Source organism: Nilaparvata lugens, chromosome 10, assembly GCF_014356525.2.
Source record: "Nilaparvata lugens isolate BPH chromosome 10, ASM1435652v1, whole genome shotgun sequence".
In the NCBI taxonomy this organism is placed as follows: domain Eukaryota; kingdom Metazoa; phylum Arthropoda; class Insecta; order Hemiptera; family Delphacidae; genus Nilaparvata; species Nilaparvata lugens.
In genome coordinates, this window is record NC_052513.1 from 8,543,034 (window position 1) to 8,567,083 (window position 24,050).

A 24,050-nucleotide genomic window follows, 5' to 3' on the forward strand; every position below is an offset into this window, starting at 1 on the left:
TGGTTGAAGCTGAAAACTAGGTGTTTTTCACAATACAAGGAGCATTGTCAAATCTATATGAGATAGAGTGCTCTACCTGATATCAGATTGTAGAGCACAAAAATTCGCCCAGGGGGATTTTGAATTATACTTCTAAATGTTAACAATCGTAAGATATTGTTCAAAAACTAAAATTCATCAAATTTTTTTCCTTTAAATTTCACTCATTTTTGAAAAATCATAACTCAGTACTCATTGGAGATAGAGAGCTCCGAATAATCTTATTTTATTCAGAATTTTATTATCTGAAAAAAAGGCGCGAGCAAATTTTTCTGTCCGATTACTAGATTTGGCAAAAATAGCTGAAAACTGGAAAATGAGCCGAAAATATAAGGTTTTTGGGCCACTCTATCTAGAACAAGGAAATTTTGCATGAAGAAATTGTCTTCTGTTATGTACCCAAATAATATATTAAAAAATCAGAACTACAATATAAATTGCATGCACCAATTTAATATAGTGACTGGACTATATTGTTCAACTCTTGAAAATTAACTTTAATCATGTCTATCTATAGTACTCTAGTTACACTATAGATTGGCTTGAATACATCGATTTTTCATAGTGAGGTAGTTACCCCAACCAGTGGGTAACATTGTCTCTTCACAAAAATACAGTATAATTTATTATCTTTATCAACGTGAAGAAAAACATTCATTTTTATAACAAAAAATATTCTAAACATCGCAGATTACAATAAAAATATTTCAAGAAATTTGTTTCAACTTAAAGTATTGATTGCAAGTTAGTTAAAATTTCAACTCCACAAAATCGGTATAAAATCACCCCGGTTTACTGTAGCCTATATTTCTTGAAATACTTTCTTGGGCAAAAAATACATCATTATAAATCCTGGGGGATTGGGTGTTCAAAAATGGTCGCAATTGTTAATGTACGGATTATGACCTCTGATCAAGGTACGGTATAAGTTGTTACATTTAGGACACTAGATTCGGTAACCAATGGGACATTCGAGCGAATCACGGGGTATTGCTTATTCTTATTGCGCTCATTGCACTCTTAATAAGGTTGCGAGGCTGGCTGGTGTCTCACTCGAGTCATTCAGCCCCGCCACCATTCCTGGTGTCTTGAAAAGTAGGTAAAGAGTAAAGCAAAACTTGCTTTTCACACACACACCTCTTTCCACCCCTGGTGTCCTAACAACTGATTATCAGTTCCGATTTAGTAATTTTTGTTACAGTACCTAATAAAAATGATGTCTAATAACGTGCACGTTATTTCTCAATACAGAATTCATCACCAATGAAAAGTCAGAGTGGGCTCAAATAAGAAGCAACCGAACACTGAACTGGTCCGAGGTGTGAGTTACAACTTGCTATCTTTTTCAAACTTACCATTAATCAATGAAGAACTGATAGTTTAACTAAGATAGATTTAGTTAAGGGACGTTTTTTTTAATTCAAGTTTTGTATACAATGACAATGTAAAATCACTTCACTCATATGGGCTACTTTATTCAAATTAATAAAAACATAACATAAAACTTTTGTAGTAGGTACCCTTTTTATTTAAAACATTTCAACGACTAGTTTCGACCTATTTTCAAGTTAAAATGGCCAAAATAGGTCGAAACTAGTCCTTGAAATGTTTTAAATTAAAAGGGTGCCTACTACAAGTTTTATATTGTTTTTATTAATATTACAATGAATGTATTTTGCAAACTTGAGGTCAAGTTTACAAGAACAGAAACTTGAATTCACAATACCAAAGTAGACCCTTAATTCTTGCCCCCTCTCTTTTGAAGAGGGATATTTCCCAAAGCATTTCAAAGCAGCCCAAATAAAACCTCTTTTCAAACAAGGTCAAATCAAAATCAAATCAAATTCTTTATTTACACATTGTTGTACAAAAAGTGAATTGTATATCAAATAGTGTATCATCAAAAATAAAATCAAAACATAATATATGCTTTACATTAGGCCACTACATCAATCATGTATAGTATGAGTATAATTTCTTATATTATTGTAAGGTTCCATTATCAAAAAACTCGTCAACACTATAAAATGCCCCTTTTACCAAAAAAGAATAGACATCTTTTTTGAAATATCTGCGATTTCTACCCTTGATTGCAGATGGCAGATGATTAAAGAGCTTGACTCCCATGTAACTAGGCTTCTTCTCAAAAAGCCTTTACCTATGTGAGACAACACACAAATTACCCTTGCCTCTAGTATTGTGTTGGTGAACCTGTGAGTTTGTTGAAAACTTTTCTTTATTATCATATGTTAGCAAGAGTAATTGATAAATATAGATGCAAGGCACAGTCAGAATACCCTGAGTTACGAAAGCTCCTCTACAAGACTGACCAAAATCAAGTCCAGCAAGGAATCTAACAGCTTTTTTCTGTTTGAGAAAAATTTTACCTAAATTTGTTTTACTGGCGCAACCCCAGAGTTCAATGCCGTAACCAAATACGATATATAGTGAGTAGTATAAAGTTTTTCCAGTACCAGGTGGAGTAATTTTGGTTATAGTGCGTAACAAGAATATACTTTTTGAGATTTTACTAATGAGATTCTCTACATGTGGCACGAAAGTGAGCTTGCTGTCCAATAGCATTCCAAGTATCTTTACTACATTCGAACTTTCTATAGGTTGAGATTCAAGAACGAGCATTGGCTGAAAGATCAAAGGCTTATTTTTGAACATAATCATATTACACTATTTTTATTTGCACTAAGGTTGATATCATTGAAATACTGGTCCACATTACTGCTATTTAAATTCATGTTCACCTCTAAGCTTTCAATACACTTATCGCTGAACATTAGAGTGGTATCATCAGCATACAACGTAATCGGGAACTTGTCTCCGTAGCTATAATAAGTAGTACGGTACGGTAGGTGACCCCAACGTTAGTAGACAAAAGGTTGATCACTCACAGGTGTATGATTCAAAGTGGTGGGGGGAACGCCAGCGTGACGTCACGTGTAGTAAAAATGTTCTAGAGTAACCACACTGAGCATACAGTTTATTCACTGTATCTTCAAATATATCGTCGTTTAATCTCCTCAAGATTGACCTAGAACTTTAAAATTATTCATACTTATAGCGAATGAATCACCGATTCTAATATGTTGTTAATATTTCAAGTTCATTTAACTTTATGAATAAAATGAAGTTGAAAGTTTTTCATGAATCTAAAAACGTGACACGAAAAAGTTAATAAGCTGGAAAAGCGTTAGTAGACAATGTTATACTATTATAATTTCAGATTAACCCTTAAAAAATCTTGATAAACCAATGCATCGCAATAAACCGATAAAACCGATCCCAATAAATCCGATGAATTTCATTCATTGTAGATGCACTGAACACATGCTGATATCGAGCACATGTTCTACGAGAATCAAAAAATCTCATCCCCGAAATTCACAAGCTGATGTATAGCCAAACTACAAAATATAAACACGACCTAGAAGATGAAGAAACCTTAAGGGTTTGAAAGGGAAGGTTAAAGGTGGGGTTTTGCTTTTATATGGCAAAATGCTTGTATTATTCAAATGTTTTAATAATTATTGTAAAGCAGAAACAGAAAGCTTGCATGTCAGAAAATGTTTGTGTTATTTAATTTGACTATACAACACCATATGATTTTCAAGAATGCGATATTCTGCCTACTCTGTACTACAGCCTACGTCACGGCTGCAGTTCCCCCACTCCAATTGCATTTCAACGAAAATACTATAGATGAGTGACCAACCTTCTGTCTACTAACTTTGAGGTGACCCTACTATTCCCTGTAAATATAGACCAATATTAGTCTAATCAGCAATCCAGCTAAAGTAATGGAAAAACTTATAAAGTCAAGATCTATTTCTTTCTTAAATGGAAACGAAATGATAAACTATAAACAGTTTGATTTCCAAAGTGGTGAAAGTACATCTGATGCTTTAATTAAAATTTACGATTTCTACCCTTGATTGCAGATGGCAGATGATAAAGAGCTTGACTCCCATGTAACTAGGCTTCTTCTCAAAAAGCCTTAACCTATGTGAGACAACACACAAATTACCCTTGCCTCTAGTATTGTGTTGGTGAACCTGTGAGTTTGTTGAAAACTTTTCTTTATTATCATATGTTAGCAAGAGTAATTGATAAATATAGATGCAAGGCACAGTCAGAATACCCTGAGTTACGAAAGCTCCTCTACAAGACTGACCAAAATCAAGTCCAGCAAGGAATCTAACAGCTTTTTTCTGTATGAGAAAAATTTTATCTAAATTTGTTTTACTGGCGCTACCCCAGAGTTCAATGCCGTAAACCATATACGAATATATTAGTGAGTAGTATAAAGTTTTTCCAGTACCAGGTGGAGTAATTTTGGTTATAGTGCGTAACAAGAATATACTTTTTGAGATTTTACTAATGAGATTCTCTACATGTGGCACGAAAGTGAGCTTGCTGTCCAATAGCATTCCAAGTATCTTTACTACATTCGAACTTTCTATAGGTTGAGATTCAAGAACGAGCATTGGCTGAAAGATCAAAGGCTTATTTTTGAACATAATCATATTACACTATTTTTATTTGCACTAAGGTTGATATCATTGAAATACTGGTCCACATTACTGCTATTTAAATTCATGTTCACCTCTAAGCTTTCAATACACTTATCGCTGAACATTAGAGTGGTATCATCAGCATACAACGTAATCGGGAACTTGTCTCCGTAGCTATAATAAGTAGTAGGTGACCCTACTAATCCCTGTAAATATAGACCAATATTAGTCTAATCAGCAATCCAGCTAAAGTAATGGAAAAACTTATAAAGTCAAGATCTATTTCTTTCTTAAATGGAAACGAAATGATAAACTATAAACAGTTTGATTTCCAAAGTGGTGAAAGTACATCTGATGCTTTAATTAAAATTTACGAGTACCCTCTCTGATAGAATAACTTCCAATATGAAAACTATTCCTGTCTTTCTAGATATCCGCAAAGCTTTTGAAACAATACCACATAATACTTTGTTCGACAAACTTGATTCCTATGGGTTTAGGGGGGTCCTCATTGACTAATTCAAACGCTACCTGAGTAATAATAGAACCCAGTCTTTAACCGTAAATGATCATTCGAGTGTCACAGACTTGACTTCGTATGGTCTTCCTCAAGGTAAGGTGCTTTTGGGTGCTATCAACAAATCCTCTTTATTCTCTATGTCAAAGATTTTCTAAATGTAAGGCTTCTAAATTCAACTATGTTATCCTTTGCAGATGATAGCTGTTTTCTACGGTGGAACTTGGAATTAAGTTCACTCACACCATAGCTGAAAAAACTTATAAATTAACAATTGGCTAGATAGAAATACCCTATGTTTGAATATAGATAAAACTAGCTACATAACCTTCTCAGTAAATAAAAATAGGGCAGCCTGTTGATAATGAAGAGTTAAAAGCTCTAGTCAAGGTGCACTTCAAGCCTAGGTAATTGTGATTGTCCCACTATAAAAACGTCACAAATATTAAATACTTGGGAATCATAATAGATGATCATCTAAAGTGGGATGTACATATTAGGTCCATCTATAGAAGAATTAGATATTACTCTTAAAAATTCTATCAAATAAATAGAATTCAACAAAAAAAACAACTTAGAAATGGTATATCAGGCTCTAGTTAAATCAATTCTGCAGTATGGCATAGCTGTTTGAGGGGGGGCTGCTTCAACTGTCATATATTTGTGGCGCGAAAACTAATCGTTAAAATTATTCTAAACAAACCTAGATCGTACCCTAACGAGATGGTTTTTAGTGACTAAGGTAATACGACAATTATGTATGAAAACCGTAATTGAATACTTGATAAAATATAAATTCAATTTTCCTTGAATTTTAAATAATTCAATTGTCAATGATTATCAGTTAAGACTCACTGCAAATAGATGTTACATATCACACCAATATAGAAAGTTTAAGGAAACTAAGTTGACTTATATAATCACAGAAATGATAAAGCTTATATTCGCTCATATCCGGACCACTTCCTCATAGACTCTAAGATTAGTAGAAAAACTAAACTAGAAATAAAAACCTGGAACTACAGTTTCTTACATATCGACGTATGAATCTTGAGATTTCTGCTCGTACTCAAACTACTGTTTGCAAGGCTATTTCTTTTAGATACATTTGTTGAATGTGGACTGGCTTACAATTTTTGCTCATTTTTTTCCTACATTCTACTCCAATATTTCCCATTTCTTCGCCTCTTCACCATTCATTCCTTACTTTTATACCCTCTACTACCTCTATACCTGCTTATTACATCGAAAACCATAATTGGCTAGGTATTTTCCTCCTTTCTTTCTTTTCAGCACACCCCACCATTAAGCCTGTTTTTGTACTTTATTATATTTCTTTTTTATTGAGATTTTTTGTATTTTGATTTATTTTATGTATATTGTGTTGAATTTAATAAAATTATTGATTGATTGATTCAAGTTTAGTAGATGTTGAACATGTTTGACTTGAAGGTACCGTACAATACAAACTCAAAATGGAAAAATGAGATAAAAACAGTTGTCAGACAATGTAGAATATAATTATAAAAACAACTAAATAGAAATGTATGATGCAAGAAAAGTGAAAAGAAAACTTTGAGAATTTGATGTTCTATTTATAAATAGTTTTGAGGCGATATTAAAACTTGAATTAAAGTAAACTTGACCAATGTAAACGCCTGTGTTGTGTATCTAATCTTTATCCACCATCAATTTTAAAACATTTTTGAAGTAGAAAAAGTGTAGTTTCTTCAGTGTGATGAAGAGCTATACCAGGTCGAAACGATCGAAAAGTACTAGAAGAAAGTTCTTTTCTACTTCAAAACTGTTTTTAAAATTGCTGACTTTGGGAAGCAGCTTTGAAATAGACCGTCCCACAAAATCGACTGCTACGATTTTGATCAAAGTGGTGTGCAAAAAAACTTATTCTAAAGTTCTTGAAGAACCGTGTAGTAGTTTAGAGGGGCAAAATGATGAAATTATTGTTCAATTGTTGTGATGGCAAACATAAATTTTGAGAATTCTACGATAGAAATACTACATCAAGGTATATCAGAAACAAACGATTTGTGAAAAACAATCTTTATTTTTTCAAAAGTAATAATAATTTGATGCACAATTTGGAGTCATTTGTGAATGCTCAACTCAAACAACATTATCCTTACAAACAAAAAGAATAGCCTTATCCGAATAAATTTCAAAACTTGTTATAAGATAAAACTATCTTAAATTGAATAATAATTCCTTCAATCAATTATTCTCAAAAGTTGATGTAAAAATCTGGAGAAATCTATCAGTTTCTCCAATGATATAAAAATAACAATCGAATAATATATGTTATCAATTCCTATTTGTGAGTTTTATAATATGCCATATATTATTTCTATACTGTTTGACCATTAAAACGCATCAAAACTGAAATTATTTAATTTATTCTGACTGTAAAAAATTTATTGGTTTTAAAATATTAGTTTAAATAGGAAACAATACACAAAGTACTGGTTGCCCAGGAACCGGTTGAATTTTAATCATGATTAATTCCACGAGAACCTATCAGAGAAGCCGTCTTATCAAAAAGACCTTCTCTGATTGGTTCTCATGAAATTAATCACAGTTAAAATTTAACCGGCTTTTGTGCAACCGGGCCAAATAGTCTTATTCGTTTAAGAACAGGATATTTATATTGCCAGTAAAGTCTCGTCATCAACTTTAATAATGTTATGGTTAATAGTTGTGTCTACAAGAAAATAATAAAAGTGTATTTTTACACCCGTTATTCCAATATTATGTGGTTTTCATTTCTTTGCTTGATATTCTATTTCCCAAATAATTAATATAAAAATAATAATTTCGGTTACAAATTATAGTGTAGTGTATTAATTACAATGATAATAGTGTGTTCAACATTCCCTATGAGAAATGAAGGCATTTTTGAATGAAGTCAATCTTATATACAAAAAGTTCAACACTATAAGAACACTGTTCAAGCCTGCATTTATTGTGAATCAATAAACATCTACCAAATCAATGGTTACAAAACATGTTACAGTCCATCAAGTTAATGAATCAAATAATTCCAAACAGTAGATACTACTAAACATTAAATTTGAAACTGATATGTATAACGAGAATAGATTCATCCTAGCTTCAATTCACATTGCCATTTGATGAATGAATTATACCGATTTGCTAATATAAACCTTGAAAGGGAGATAATGTAATGAGGGGTAGATAAAATAAATCACAGGAACGATTGAATTTTAACTATAGTTTCAGATAATGTACTTAAATAATTGAAGGTTGAAGTAAAACCACATAGAAAATGTTATAGCAGTCAAATTTATAAATAATAATCGGTTTACAGTATATAAGGGATTGAAGATAACTTCTAGATCCACTAGAAACGAACATAGCATCAATTTATCATCTTAGATTAAAAAAATTAAACACCAATCCAAGTTGTATAGAAACATTAAAAATATCAAGAATACAGAATGAGATAAATTGATTCTAGTGAAAGTAAATATACTAACACAATAATGTTAAATAAATCTAGTCCTACCAAGTGAAAATTCTCATATAAATAGATAATTATATGAGAAAGTCTACAAATACTTGATGAATTTCAAGTTACAACACAGTTTTATGAACTTGCATTCTCTTTTCACAAAGCTTTATTCATGACTATGCTGATACCCACACATGTCCAAGGTGTACTGTAAAAGTTGGGCAATCTCGTAGTATTCATCACTTTTAAACGAGTAATGTCATTGGTCACTTGCTGAACAGCGCTTTGTGTATAGCTGAAATATCTGGCATTACTTGAGATTTGGTGCTGCTGGGGTATTTCGGTCTGGCACTGCAAAATTAGAAACAATAATGTTAGAATCAGAGTGGGTTCTAATAAATCGATTATGAAAATCTTGAAAAGGAATATGAGGCCGCTATTCAAAAGCAACCAATCAGAATCGTTAGACCAGCTAAAAAAAACGTCAAGTTGAAGTGCAGTGATCCGTGGTCTAGTGGATATATATACTGTTTGCGTATACAGCCTAGCGGTCCCGGGTTCAAACCAAGATATGAACAAAAGTTTTCAACCAGGTCATTCCCTTATTATCTGATAGACATGTTAACTATCGGTCCCGGCAGAAGTATGACAGTAAGGCCTCTTTCACACGATAGGAGACGTGCAACTTGAACACTGAACAGTGTTCACGTTTTTTTGTCGAAGTACATTGAGTCCAATCGTGTCTTTCACATGGTGATCCCGAGCCAGGAACCTCCTTTTGTCACGTCTTTTTCCCTCGAGGCAAGCAGAAACCCGTTTGGATCGAGATACTAGCGGACAAATCGCCGCTTTCACATGGTGATTCTACGTCTCTCCGGTCATCACTTTTTCTCAAAATCTATCTTTCTTGAAAATGAAGATAGAAAGATTCTGATTTCGGATTTGGATTCAGCGACCCCAGATTATTTAAAGCGTAAGTCCCGTTTTCGAAAATATCCGAAAACAAGGAAGTAATGGCTGTTTTTAATAAAGATTTCTATTATCATATAATTATACGGTAAAAACGAACAGGTATTGTACTATATAGTACGTATGTACTGTAGCTATTATAATACAACTTACACTGTATTCATGTAGGAAATTTGGTGGGATATTTATCTTGATTTCTGAAAATACCCAAAAATAAGGGAGTAAGATAACTTTGAAAAACCAACGTTTTCCTGCCGATGGACAAAATAGATTAAAAATTATTCCAAGACATATTATGTCTTGAACTAAAAGCGTGTAACAAATATCCAGATCAATATTCAAGCTATCAAGCTTTTCATAAATTTATTTGTCTCCCCATGGCAGTAGGTTTGCGCCAACGTTTTCACTTAAACATTTCTGTGATAATTATTAAATTATGATAGAACACATTATCGTATTGATATTCTAAATCCAGTGACATGCACATCAATTCCCGTAAAATTGATTTTTACCGTTCCTATGAATTCTACCAGGTTCAGCGCAATTTGTTAAATATCATCATGTTTGATTCAACAGAATTCATAAGAACGGCAAAAAATCGAACAACAAAAAAGCCGAAGTTTGTGTCGACGGTATACGACATAGAAAGCAAAAGCTCGCGCTTGGTCCATAGCTCTACGACTGAGGATTCAGCTCAGCGACTAAAATCGACAAGCCATGATTATGTTAATCAATACTCATATAATAATACAAAGTATAGAACTGCTTTTTACTATGATACATGGTTTTCATTCTTTAATAAAAATAAAACGAGATTCCGGTGTCAAAAGCATCAAAGTCACCAGGCTGGTCTGGACTATTCATGACTTCCTCAGTATGCATTATCCACCCAGCAGTTCTAATACAAACACGCAGACACCAGTTTCGTTTTAGTTGCAATGGAATGACATTTTTTATTCTTTCAGTTCCTATTTCTCATAGATCGATTCAGATCACCACAATGTTTATACTGTATGTTCATAATAGATTTTTCTGATTGTTGCAAAGAAATATTTACTGGTATTTTGGAGTTATATTCAACTATTTGAACCTGATAAATTAGATTGTTGAATGACAATTGAAATTCAGTGAAGTTTACTTGTCCTTTTCCTCGTATTTTATTGGGTGAAGAGTGGAGTTGATTTATGAGTTCATATTTGAATTCATATTTTCAATTTTTTTTTTCAACTTTTAAAAATTAAAAATGTTCATGTTGAAACTTTTTAGGTGTTTGAAAACCTCTTAAAACCTTTGCCTGTCTCTTCGTGAGGCAGGAGTATTGTTATCTTTGTACGTTTACTATATAATCATATGATAATGGGAAGCTATATTAAAAACAGCTATAACTCCCTTGTTTTCGGGTATTTTTTGGAAATGGGACTTACGCTTTAAAGAATTTGGGGTCGCTGCATCCAAATCCGAAATCTTCTATCTATATTTTTAAGGAAGTTGGACTTTGAGAAAAAGTGATTAGTCATACTTTGAGCAAACGTCGGCGTAATTGTTAGATCCGTCGGCTTTTTGGTAAGATCCCCATATGAAAGCACAGGAGAGCTGCGAAATATGAAATATGATCTTCCGTAATATGATCTTCAGGAGCCAGGATTCTGCCGTGTGAAAGTGGCCATATAAGACCATTAACGGGACAACAAAAAGCCATAAGAATTCAATGGGTCAATTGAATAAAAACTAGAATCTAGTGACTAGCACCATAGAGAAAAGATAGCATAAGAATATATCTCATGGTATAGATAGTTTATGTTCCAAATTTTACTGTTAACTCAAGCCGTACTGTCGACTACTGTCTATTATTACCGTTTAGGGTAAGAGTGTGAGAGCGGCACAGTATGAGAGACTAGCAGCGTCACATAGCTTCACGAAAAACAACCACTATAGTAAACTCAAATTGGAGAGGCGGGTGATGGTAGCACCATCTCTGATTGAAATTGGTAAATTTCCAGCTTTAAATTGCATAATGTATATGTTATTCTAAATACTGGAGATGTGTCAATCATATGACAATTTTGAAATCAGGTTTTATTTATGTTTTAGAGAAAAACAAACTAATACGCGTCACTTGTCCAATTTCAGTAACGGTTCAGAGAAGGCTTGAATTGGTGCTACCTACTCGTTTCTTATTTTTGATAGGCTATATATTTTTTTACTTTTTGAAATTTACCAATTTCACTCATAGATGGAGCCACCATCACCCGCCTCTCCAATTTGCGTTTACTATAGGACCATCAGCTTCAGTTGACATAGAAATTTGGAACATAAACGCCCTATACCATGGGATATCTTCTTCTATATATATAAAAGCGAAATGGCACTCACTCACTGAAGCCTGACTCACTCACTCACTCACTCACTCACTCGCAGAACTAAAAATCTACCGGACCAAAAACGTTCAAATTTGGTAGGTATGTTCAGTTGGCCCTTTAGAGGCGCACTAAGAAATCTTTTGGCAATATTTCAACTCTAAGGGTTGTTTTTAAGGGTTTAAAGTTCGTCTTTTAGCATGTATATTCTTCTTCTCCCAATCTCTTAATTATAATTGAAATTTCCATATCATATGTTACTATAGAACTATAATCTAGATAGAGTACCTCTTCGAAACAGTTGTTAACTGGCAACTAAATTAATAATTTTGTCAGGTTGGCATCAAGTTGAGTAGACTTTGTTAGGTTGGCACAAAGTTGAAGATTTAAATGCATTTATCGCGGAAAAATTGATTGGGCACTGCTACTTCAATCCTGGGAATATTATATTAATAGCCGTCAGGCTTGCTTCGCTCGCCATATCCGTTTAGCCAGACATTTAGTCTGGACCCCCGACTGGATTGTACAAACATATGATAGAAATGCTCAAATGAAAAATGCAGGCGAGCGAAGCGAGCCTGCTGATCTCATTCTTGGACGATACAGTCGGGGGTCCAGGGGGCGGAGCCCCCTGGCTAGACGGATATGGCGAGCGAAGCGAGCCTGACGGCTAGTATGCTATATTTTCTCTATGCTAGCACCTAGACATCAGTTCTAGCTATACAAATAAGATTATACAGCTGATTCGAATAAAAGCATTTGGTTGAAAATCACTTGGAACTAGCAATTTCTGGCATCTATTCAATAGACCTATGGTTGAGTACTTTCAAGTTGAAGTTGAAATACCTTGGGTTGAGAGCGGTCGGGCGTGGGTTGACAAGCATGCACTTCATGGGCTGGCCGTCGAGTGTCCTGTTGTGGTAGGCGTCGACAGCGGCGATCGCATCCTTCTGATTCATGTAGATCACCTCTGCCGTCCCGGGTCGCACCACGTGCGAAGCTATCAGCTGGCCAAGCTCACCAAACAGCTCCTAAACAAATCACTTCATTTATTCAACTCCTTCAATCATTTAAACACACAACATACAATACACAAATATACAAATGGACACATGCAAAACAACTAGTAGTTATGTGAACAGTAGACCTCGCGCTCAGTAAGTTACATTGACCTATTGTTATGTATTCTCAAAAATTAATAAATAATTTATCAATTTAAAATATCTAGAAAAAATCCTAAATATACATAGAGCTCTCTGTCCTATCGTACCGTGACGTGTCGTCCCGGAATGTGAGTGTGAGCGCTGTTATCAGGTCTGGCTGCCGTCGATACAACAAACCAAACAACCCATCAGAGAACATTCTGTGTTGTCGTGTTGGCGAAAAATCGCTGTGTTGAAATTAACAAAATAAACTACCATAATGCTGATTTCCTACAAACTTCATTTCTCACTTTTCATGATTTTAGAAATCAATTTCTTTTCAATAATATTTGTTGCAATTTTAAACATCAGATTAAAAAATTAGAATGTAAAAAAATGTTTTCTATCAATCAATAACTCCAAACTTTAAACTAGAATCATGGCCTCAGTTTATGGAAAGACAAAGTTAGTAGACAACTGTCTACTTACGTAGATTGAAAGATACATTTTCAAGATGTTCGATGTTTTTGAACGGGTAGTATTATAGTCCACTAGACAGCTGATTTATGATGAATAATTCTATAGTCTGATTTTTACGGTAATATTGGTGTTTGAAGGAAACTCCTTTTCCTTTTGTATTATCCTTAAAATGCAAAATTTTAAAAAACCTTATGTATACGTTGACGCGAAATTCAAAAAGGAACATACCTATCAAATTTCATGAAAATCTATTGCTGCGTTTCGCTGTAAATGCGCAACATATAAACATTTAAACATAAAGAGAAATGCAAAACCGTCGACTTGAATCTTAGACCTCATTTCGCTCGGTCATTAACAACAATCATAATATACAAGAACTGTGGTGCAAAAAAGGGGATGGATTGAAGGGTTTTCCAACTATGGTTATCCTTGTACTAGGAAAACCTTCAATCCTTGAGAGGGTAAAAAAGGTATCAGAAAGAGTGAATAGAAGGTAGGTATGAAGAAAGGAAATGATGATATAGGAAAAACAATAAGACCAGGTGGTAGAAAATGAAGACTAGAGGATTTACTAAGAATTACAGCAGCAAGCAATCACAGAAGAGTACTCTTCGTGATAGCATCTCATAGATAGAAAACATATCTTAATCCAAGTTTATATATCCTGTTTACATTTTTAGTTGTTTTGGCAAAGTTGATATAATGTTCTGAGATTTTATTTATGATTTTATAAGATGTATATAAATTGTCTTCTGATAGTTTCGATGTTAGATTATAAATCATTCATTCATCAAAAATGAATACTGGATAATGTCCAGTATGAAAAGAACAGAATAGTACAGTACAGCTGAAGATCTGTTGGTCTCAACACTAAATTGCAGTCCTGCTATTAAATAATAAATTTAAGTGATATTGACAAAAGTTTTTTTCCAAATACAGAATAGTACTTTACAACCTTTCATGTTTAGTGACATATTTATTTATTTAGCGTATGGCAGTATACACAACACATTTATGATCACAAAATTCGAAAAAAAAGAAAACAATAGAAAATTCATATATAAATCGAATGAAAATATCTTAGTCACTTTTGACCTGGAAATTAGAGGCATGCTTCCAGGGTATTTAAGTAGGCTATTGATGCTGGTTTAGCCACCAGGAAATCTTCATGTGCACCCGTGTATGCTGATCTGGGACATTCCTCCACTATGTGTCTCACAGTCTGGACTGCTCCACACTCACAGAAAGGGGAGTCAGCCTTCCCCCACTTATGCATCAGATAGGCACATCTACCATGATGAGTTCGTACCCTATTCAATGCCGACCATGTTTTACGAGGCAAATCGAAGCCTGGTGGCCTTTTGGTTACAAATGGGATGGCAATGTTCTGCTTTGCTGACCACGCTTGTTGCCAGGCCTCAGTTATACGGAAACCTGAATCTAAGGCTGTAATTGCCGTCCTAACCGGTGGCTTACGAGATTGCAGACGGCTCTGATTGGCATCTTGTATATCCTCATGTATTGGCAGGCTTCGATTTTCCTGTATCTTCTTGTACTCTCTAGTAAGGGCATTCATGCGTCGAAGATTTGGGGGTGGGATGTGACTCAACACCGGGAGCCATTCCACAGGGGTAGATTTCAGAACACCACCTATCATTCTCATTGAGTTATTTAGCTGAACATCAACCCTATGAACATGAGAGCTATTCATCCAGACTGGAGCACAGTACTCAGCAGCTGAAAAGACAAGGCTTAGGGCTGTAGAGCGTAATGTAGATGCTGAAGCTCCCCATGATGTTCCGCAAAGTTTTTGCATAATATTGTTTCGGGTTTTTAGTTTTTCTGCTGTCTTTGTTAGGTGCTCTTTGAATGAAAGTGTCCTATCAAGTATCACGCCCAAATATTTTGGAGCCTTATTGTGTTTAAGGCTTCTATTCTCGAATTGAATTCTTAGCTCTCTGTTAGCTTCTCTATTGTTCAGGTGGAAGCATGCAACTTCTGTTTTGCTGGCATTTGGTTGGAGACGCCATCTTCGAAAGTACCTACCCATCTCTCTCAAGTCATCTGTAAGAATTTTCTCTGACTCTTCAAATGATTTACACTGTGTTGATAATACCCAGTCATCAGCATAGCCATGTTTTCTAGTCAAGGTTTCTGGCATGTCAGCAGTATACAGACTGAACAAGAGAGGGGCAAGAACTGAGCCCTGAGGCAGGCCATTCTTAAGTTTTCTTTGTGAGCTTATATCAGATCCAATGATGACTTTGAAAGTTCTATCACTCAGCATATTATTCACAAGACGAGCTGTTATTTTACACTTGATCACTTTTAGGAGCTTATAGATCATACCTTCTTAGTGACATACATTGAGAATGAAAGAAAAATGAAATTTATTTCTTAAAAGATAATTCAATTTTAATTTCAAGTTTTTGCAAAATAAATTATTGGCCACATAAAAAAGATTGATGAACATGATTTATGTTGGATATGTTTATTCATTTATTTTCGCGCCCCATTCAGCTCAAATTCAACGAAAAACGCTGATTTGAGCTTCTTTGGGAAGGCTTTTCTTGGCGTTTCTTCTTTGGTTGTCCAGAGGCCCAACCAAACATACCTGCTAATTACCAGTGTTTCTGCTTTACAAGGTGTCTAGATCTGGCGATGAACGAATCACTGTCATTTCCCTATTTAATATAGATTTTTTTTTCAATTATCTACAATGTAACCGTAACCACATTCATGTAAACAGAATATTATGAATATGCCAATCATAATGAAACTGGAAAATTAGAAAATAGAAAAGAAAAAATAGATAAAAGAAAAAGGCGAATTTTTTATCATCTGATTTCTATAGTGTAGCTCAAGTGAAAACTCACGTAGGGTTTACCCAGATAAAATGAATACTATTGAACGCCCTCGCCGAATAAACCAGAGAATTGGAATAACATAAACATAATTCTGTTCAATAACTGTACAGAATACTCAATGGAATAATGGAATTCCAATCTTCAACAATACTCTAATCATTTTTAATGAAGTAGGCTAGCTATTCATATTAATTCAATTTATTCTATTAATTACTGTTTGAGTGTATGTTTTGTTTTCTTGACTTGTCTATTATTTGTGATCACCCAATGTGGTTCAAATTATGGATAGAAACACATTACAGTAATAAAAGAAAATGTAATAGTAGGAGGATACATCACCTTGATGTCCTCGTGAGTGACTTTGGGATGTAGGTTGGAGACGACGATACGATGACCCTGCGAGGAGGCGGAGGATGCTGCCATGGAGGGCGCTGCGGCGGCGGGGTGCATAGACCGAGCCACGGGGGACGTCGGCATGTCCAATCGGGATCGCATCTCCTGGCTCATCAGGCGAGATGACGCGGCCCCCCCGCCTCTTCCCAACATATCCATGTCATCGCTGTACAGGTGACCTCTACACAAAACATAATCATTAGTTTGATGTTCCTTTGATATTAAACTGTCGATGTTTTTTGTATTCTTTAGTAGGATCTTTTGCTAATAATGTTATGACATTAGAAACAGATCCTACTAAAGAGATCAGCAAAAACATCATCAGTTTGAATTTACACTTGAAAGGATTTGGATTATCTTTTCCTCCACCTACCATCTAACGTTCATCAGTTTGTATTTAAGCATTAAATGATTTAAATTATCTTTTCACCCGCCAAGGTTACACTTTACTCTTTGGAACAGACTACTAAAATATAAGTAGAAAATGTTGTGAGAAAAGTAGAAAACGTTCTACGTTCTAAGTGACGAAGCTGTGTGTGATTACATAACCTTAAATTTTTAACAACATTAACATTCTATCAACATTTTTGGAGAGAAATAGTACAGGCTCAGCCTAGTTTTTCCTCCAATGTCATAATAAATTATATATTCTATAATATATATTACGATTATAGTGCTTTATACAATAAATGAAGTGAAATAAATGAAACTATTCATTTAAAGTTAGTTTGTAAAGTTAGATGTTCCAATATTTTATTGTATCTAATTGTGAATGCAAGCCAGCAAAAATTGTACTCTATAAAAATGAATTGAATCAAACCTCATTACCACGCAAAAAATAATAGATTTTTTGGGAATCATCAACAAAAAAAGGACGAAAGCTTACCTGGCTGACTGGCCTAATCTTGACCCTGCTGCCTGAGCCAGGTCTCCCCATCCATTAGGCTTACTCCTGATTGACTGTAAAATTATCAATGTTAAATTAAAATGCAGCTCATTCATTAACGTCAAATTCACACATCATTGACAAGTACGTATTACCAATTTTATAATGCAAATCGTGGTTAATAACTCAAAAATATCTTGAATTAATTTTTAAATTCAGTTTTCAAGTCATGAGCCATTTGCTCGATTATAAGAATTCAAGAGCAGTGAGATTGGAACTCAATATGGATTGGATAATGTATTCGTTGTCTTATTAATTTTATTTCATTTCATTCATTTCTAGTTATTGCATATTATTCATTATTTATTCATCATTATGTAGATTATCAAATAAATTAATTCACAATTACTGTAATATTGAAAGAATTTAGTCTTCAGACCTAACAAAACACTTTTTCAAATCACGATAACTTTAGAAGAAAACTATGAATTATTTCGAGTTCAAAGTTCATGTTTTTATTCTATATTTTATAAATTCTAAGTTTGTTTAATGTTTTTATAAAAGTTTTATTATTAATCTATCTAAATTTGAAATTGTTAGATTTGTAGTTTCAGATTGATGATTTGGTGTGAAACTTGAAATGGATATAAGCTACATAATATTAGGACGATTTGAGACAAAATTAGAAATAGAAGTTTTTGGCAATAGCCTGTTTTTTCCGACTATTGTATTACTTGCTCTATCCAATAAATAAATAAATTATGTTTTACCAGTTTCACAAAAATTAATACAAAATTCTACAGATGGAAATGAAATAAATTGGAAGTTGCATTTGTTCAAATGCTAATTAATGAATAATTATTATTAAACGAAAATTAATTATTATTATTAATTTTTGTACAGTAGCGCTCATCGAATTTCCGTCAAGCTGTTTACCCTATTGTCAATATTTGCAGCAGCAGAAGTCTTCTGGGTGATTTTCAGAATTTAATTGGGATTTTCGTTTAATTAATACAAAATTAGAAAACTAATAGAGTTCCAGTATAATTTTATTTTTTCAGTGAATAATAATCCATGCTACGTATTGAAAGTAATTTATCCTATGAGTGCTTAAAAGTTACCTGTAGAAACTAATAGAGTTCCATTATAATTTTATTTATTTAGTGAATAATAATCCATGCTACGTATTGAAAGTAATTTATCCTATGAGTGCTTAAAAGTTACCTGTAGTATGGGTTGATTCTGAGCTACAATCTTCAGACGTGGCAGAGATTGTCTGAGTAACCTGTCATAAGGCATCATTTGATTAGCATCATCTTCGTCACCAGCCAAATCGATGACGTCATTTCTTGCTGTAAAGCTGCCAAGACCAAATCCACCGAGTCTGTTGTTGATGGTTCTTTTCAGATCAAATACCGATGATCCATCTGAAAAAAAAAATTTTAAAAAAGTTAGGAATAGAATAGGGAGGATTATAAGAAATGGATTAGAAACTGAATGCTGCATTCTATTAAGAGAAGTATCTTAAAATGACAGAATAGCAGAAAATTACCTTGAATCTGAAAATTTCGTATTTAAGACAAATAAAAGACAATGATTTATTTGAAAATGACAATAAATGGTGATTGTAAGAAGATACTCATTTTTTGTTCAAGTAGCAGTAAACTCTCAACAGTTAAAATTAATAAAAACAATATAACTACTTGTAGTACCCTTTATTAAAAAATAAAAACTTCCATTTACAAGTTGTTATATTATTTTTATTAATTTGAATAAAGTAGCCCATATAAGTGAAGTGATTTTCTTAACAGTTCCTACAAATCAAGAGTTGTGGAACACTTGCAATGCAACCAGTCATATTAAACGATATAATTTCGTCAAGCATTTGTAACATTTGAAACTTCTTTCAGTGAAATATCAGATATCATCCAAGGAACTAATCTAATATGCATTTCTCATCAAGTTGATTTCGCCTATTCATTGCAAATGAGAAAGGTGAAATATGCGAGGCTAATCTATTGTTTCAGTTCAATTTTTTAAAACCACAGTTCAATAATAACATTGCAAACCCGTTACAAGTTATTTTATAATGCACAGAGTCTCAAAAAATGTTTGAAATTCACAAAAATATTGTAAACACTACCTACTGTAATTAAATAGCTTTTCTTTCATTTGGATTTGAAAATTTGATACTATATACGATTACCAACCTGAATATCAAGAAAATGTTGTAAATAATTATTTCATTGCCTATTTCATGTAATTTATACGGTCTATCACTGTATAATGATATCAACCTATATTATAGGAAGGAAGCATTCTAAGCTTACTCATATCATCGTCATCAATGATCTTGATGCTAGGATCCGTGACTGAAGGATCTATTGATCTAAGAATAAGCGCTGACTTTTGACGAGGTCTGCCAGGGAAAGGTTGTTTTCTTGGTCCGTGATTCGTCTGAAAAAAAAAACAAAATTTTTCACTTGACAACTAAGCTACTAAATAAATATCGTAATCAAAAGAGAAGTAAGAAATGTATTTTAACAGGAACTTTGATTCGTTATTTCAAAATAACTAATAATGAATGATATTTAAATTATTTCTTTACTAAAAAGTAACCAAATTTATTGAATATCAAGATAACAATGAACTGAAATTAACAACGTTGACATAAAATTAGTCAAGAATGCACAGCTAATTCTCGTGGAATTACGTTGTTTACGAAAATAGATGATCTATTATTATTATAAATATGGGAAAATGCTGTAAGGAATACAACGTTCTAGATGTAATACAGAATCATTTGACAAGAATAAAATATTTCGAATAATTAAAAACTCAATTTTCAAGTCAAGATCTTTATTTTCAAATGGTTGGTCTTCAATAATATAGCTACATTTGGACTGTTGTATAAATTATAATTGAAACCGTTTTGGGCTTTTAGCTCAGGACAGTTTGCCTATATTACTTCTCTAAAAGTTGTATAATTCTGAATAGATTGAATAGAAGCCATAGCACACAATTACACAATGTATCCGATTAACCTCAATCCGTCTTATTAAATAAATAAATTGAAGGGTCAAATACACATGGTGATGATCATCGAATTTTTCTTCAGGATTAAGATTTCTAAGAATTTTGGATAGCTTAATATTTATAACTACATAAGTTGGTCAAATATCTGTTATAAAATATTTGATCGTGGAATAGATCCTCAACTAACAACGCAGTTAAATAATATTGAATACCTTCTGCTTTCTTTCCTGTAGTTTATTGAGCTTGAGCCTAGCATCGCCGCTTTGCTTGGCCAGTTCCACCAGCTTTTCTCGGGCATCAGTAATCTTCATCCTCGATTTTTGAATTATTTTATTCCTCGCATCTTGGATTACTGGTCTCTTGGGAGATTTTTTCATGTTGCCTACATTTTTTGTGTTGCCAACATTTTTATTATTGGCAGCACCTTTGGTTGTATTCTTTGAACGATTATTATTGTTTTCGTTTTTCTTGGCTCCAGGATTTCTGAAACTGAAAAATAAATTATGATCATAATTGATGTTTTGCATAAAAATTTTTATACAAAGTAATAACATATTATGAGCTAAAGATGTACTACGATAGAACCTTATTAACCTGGACCAAGCTAACAGGAGAGTCATAATCTAGATCAAGAAATTCAAATAAATTTTTACAATTAACTGTGGTTTTGACATCGATTATATTTAGTTTAGTTTTGTGTATGAATTTTTAAGTGTTAAAATTATAATATAGTAAAGTAGGTTACTTTGTGTTCTGGAAGATATCATAGCCTATTGTATTTTTTATTAAATACATTTTCATTTCTTGTACATTATGTTTCCCCAAAGCAATAGTCCTAGTTAAATCGGTTTATCGAGGATATCCTGCATTGCAAATCACGGATAACTTATCATTTTCCACTCAATATTCATGCAATTTCTTCAATGGGGTGTAACATCATCTGAGCCGATCAGACAGATAAGATTTACAATTGGAAATGTAGGAAAAGCTGAATTAAAATAATTTCCATAGAAATTAAAATAATTTTCAGAGACACAAGGTCTATGAATACAATAAATGACAAGGTTTTCATAGACCTTGCAGTGACATGAGAACAAACATTACGGTAGGTTATACTATAATCAAGCAAGATGTTCAATAGAAAAACTGAGTTATAATTTTACGGTTTCTAGTTTCTTTTAGAAAAAGATTATCTAAATATAAAAACATTAAAACAAAGAATAATAAAAAACTTTATTAATAAAAAGAATAATAATAAAGAAGTTTATGATCTATGATAACAGGTTAGTTTCTGGAATACGGTATCATAGCTAAGCCTACAACTTGTTCAACAAAATAGGAAACATATTTAAAACTTACTTTCTACCACGCCTCTGGTTTGATTTGAGACCTTTTTTCTGAATAATATCATCCAAGCTAAGTTCAATATCCATTATAAATGCAAAGAAATTAATAGAAATACGACATAATCAACAAACGACGTGAGGAATTTTTGCCATTCGTTATTCGTTTTCGTTTGTTCCTGCTCTATTCTGCTGATTATTAAGTGTCTGCTTCGAGAAAGTTTTGCTCATGCGCAGAACTAATAACGATATGTTTCTATATTGAGGTCCACGTTATAATGGCAAAGAATAATAGATAGGAGAGAAAAACGTTGCCAAGTCTCTCCATTTTGCCACTGAGTGTACACAGCTGTTACTCAATTCATCACATTAAAATTGATTTAATAATAATTTTAATCTCCTTAGTAAAATAATCAATTTAATGTAAAATCAATCAATAAAATATATTTTTTCATAATTTGATTCAAAAATACATTTTAAATCAATATAAGACTTGTGTACAAGAGCATTTTGATAGGATGGCCCGGTTGCACAACAGTTGTTTAAATTTTAACCGTGCTTAATTTCACGAGAACCAATTAGAGAAGGCGTTTTAGAAAAGACGGCTTCTCTGATTGGTTCTCGTGACATTAATCATGGTTAAAATTCAACCGGCTGTTGTGCAGCCGGCACTAAACATCATAAAGGTTGATTCAGACATGTGGGACTGTGCTGGTACTGTGCTGCGTTGCGTTTGCGATGGGACTGCAGTCGTGTTGGGTCGCTATCATTCACACATAGGGGACTGTGCTTTGCTGTGTTTGCTGTATTACGTCATTCCACTGCAATCACTTCTTTATTTCAGTCACAGAGATGGATTCCAACAAAGAGGATATCATTATAGCGGTTGATGCCTTTTTTGTTATACAAGAAGAAGAAGAAGAAGAAACAAAGAGGCCAAAATATTGGGTGCACCAGCTGTGGAAAGCAAGAGATGAAGACGGAGAATTCCACACAATATTCTTGCGTCTTAAAAGCGACCCAGTGAAATTTTCCAAGTATTTTCGTATGAGTTTACCGAAGTTCGAGAACCTTTTGAAAATGATTTAACAAAACAGCACTCGAGGTGGAGGCAGCCAGTTTCTCCAGAAGAAAGGTTGGCATTGATATTAAAATTAAAATATCTGGGTTCAGGCAATTCACAACAGTCTATCATCTTCAGCTGATTGTCTCCTTCGACAGTGAACTCTATTATTTTTTCAACATTGGAAGCTATATGAATGTGTATGGTTGCTAAAGAAATGCCAGAATCAACAGAGGAAATGCGGGGGAAAAAAATTGCATGGTTGCCTGTAAAGTCGGTATACGGGCGAAAGTTTTACGTGACAATGTGAGTGGTAAAATAATTTTAATGTGAATATATTCATTCATATAGTAGGAAGAAGGATGAAATAATAGTACAATTTAAAACATTTATTTATACAAAGAATTATATTAAAACACTAATTATACAAAGAATCTTGCACTGAACCACAACATTGTGATTACTACAACATAACCTATTCACTTATGCATGATTATGTGGATTATGCATTATTGTGATTAGACTACTACAACATAACCTATTCACTTATTCACTAAGCAGGCGCAGTCGCAGGAGATTGCTTGCGGCGCCTGTGCAGGTTGACTGCTCCGTTTCACTCTCTCTCCAGGTGAATGCTTTCAGATTGCTGCTGTGTTGTTGTTGCTCGCCACTGCTCCTATTCGTGCTCTATCCAGACGACCGTGAACCGAAACGAACGCTCTCACTCGCTCTCATTGTGAGCGCATAACGTGGGAACGTAACGCAGTTTCTTGAAGTGTCACCCGGCAAACCAATTTATAAGATGTTGTCACGTCAAAATAGCTGAAAAGTTTGGTTCAATATGGTAGTTCCTTAATTGTATAAGTGTAATTGATGGGAAGCATATTGAAATTCAAGCTCCAACAAATAGTGGGTCACTCTACTACATACTATAAAAAGACATTT

General features: G+C 33.6%; 1 protein-coding gene across 2 annotated transcripts; it reads right to left on the bottom strand.

Moving 5' to 3' along the window:
- Positions 1 to 7,127: 7,127 nt before the first annotated feature.
- LOC111052951 (polymerase delta-interacting protein 3) lies at positions 7,128 to 22,251 on the bottom strand. 2 transcript variants are annotated; one of them, XM_039436220.1, is made up of 8 exons: positions 22,059 to 22,251; positions 20,912 to 21,188; positions 19,994 to 20,120; positions 18,888 to 19,090; positions 17,664 to 17,737; positions 16,724 to 16,958; positions 12,742 to 12,926; positions 7,128 to 8,920 (listed from the first exon to the last, which is right to left on the bottom strand). In XM_039436220.1, the coding sequence occupies exons 1-8, from the start codon at positions 22,130 to 22,132 to the stop codon at positions 8,836 to 8,838; spliced, it is 1,260 nt and encodes a 419-aa protein (XP_039292154.1). In that variant the 5' UTR covers positions 22,133 to 22,251; the 3' UTR covers positions 7,128 to 8,835. The 2 variants fall into 2 exon arrangements, with proteins under 2 accessions (XP_039292154.1, XP_039292155.1); XM_039436221.1 differs by having other exon boundaries at positions 17,664 to 17,742; positions 18,896 to 19,090; positions 22,059 to 22,216.
- Between the last annotated feature and the right edge of the window lie 1,799 nt (positions 22,252 to 24,050).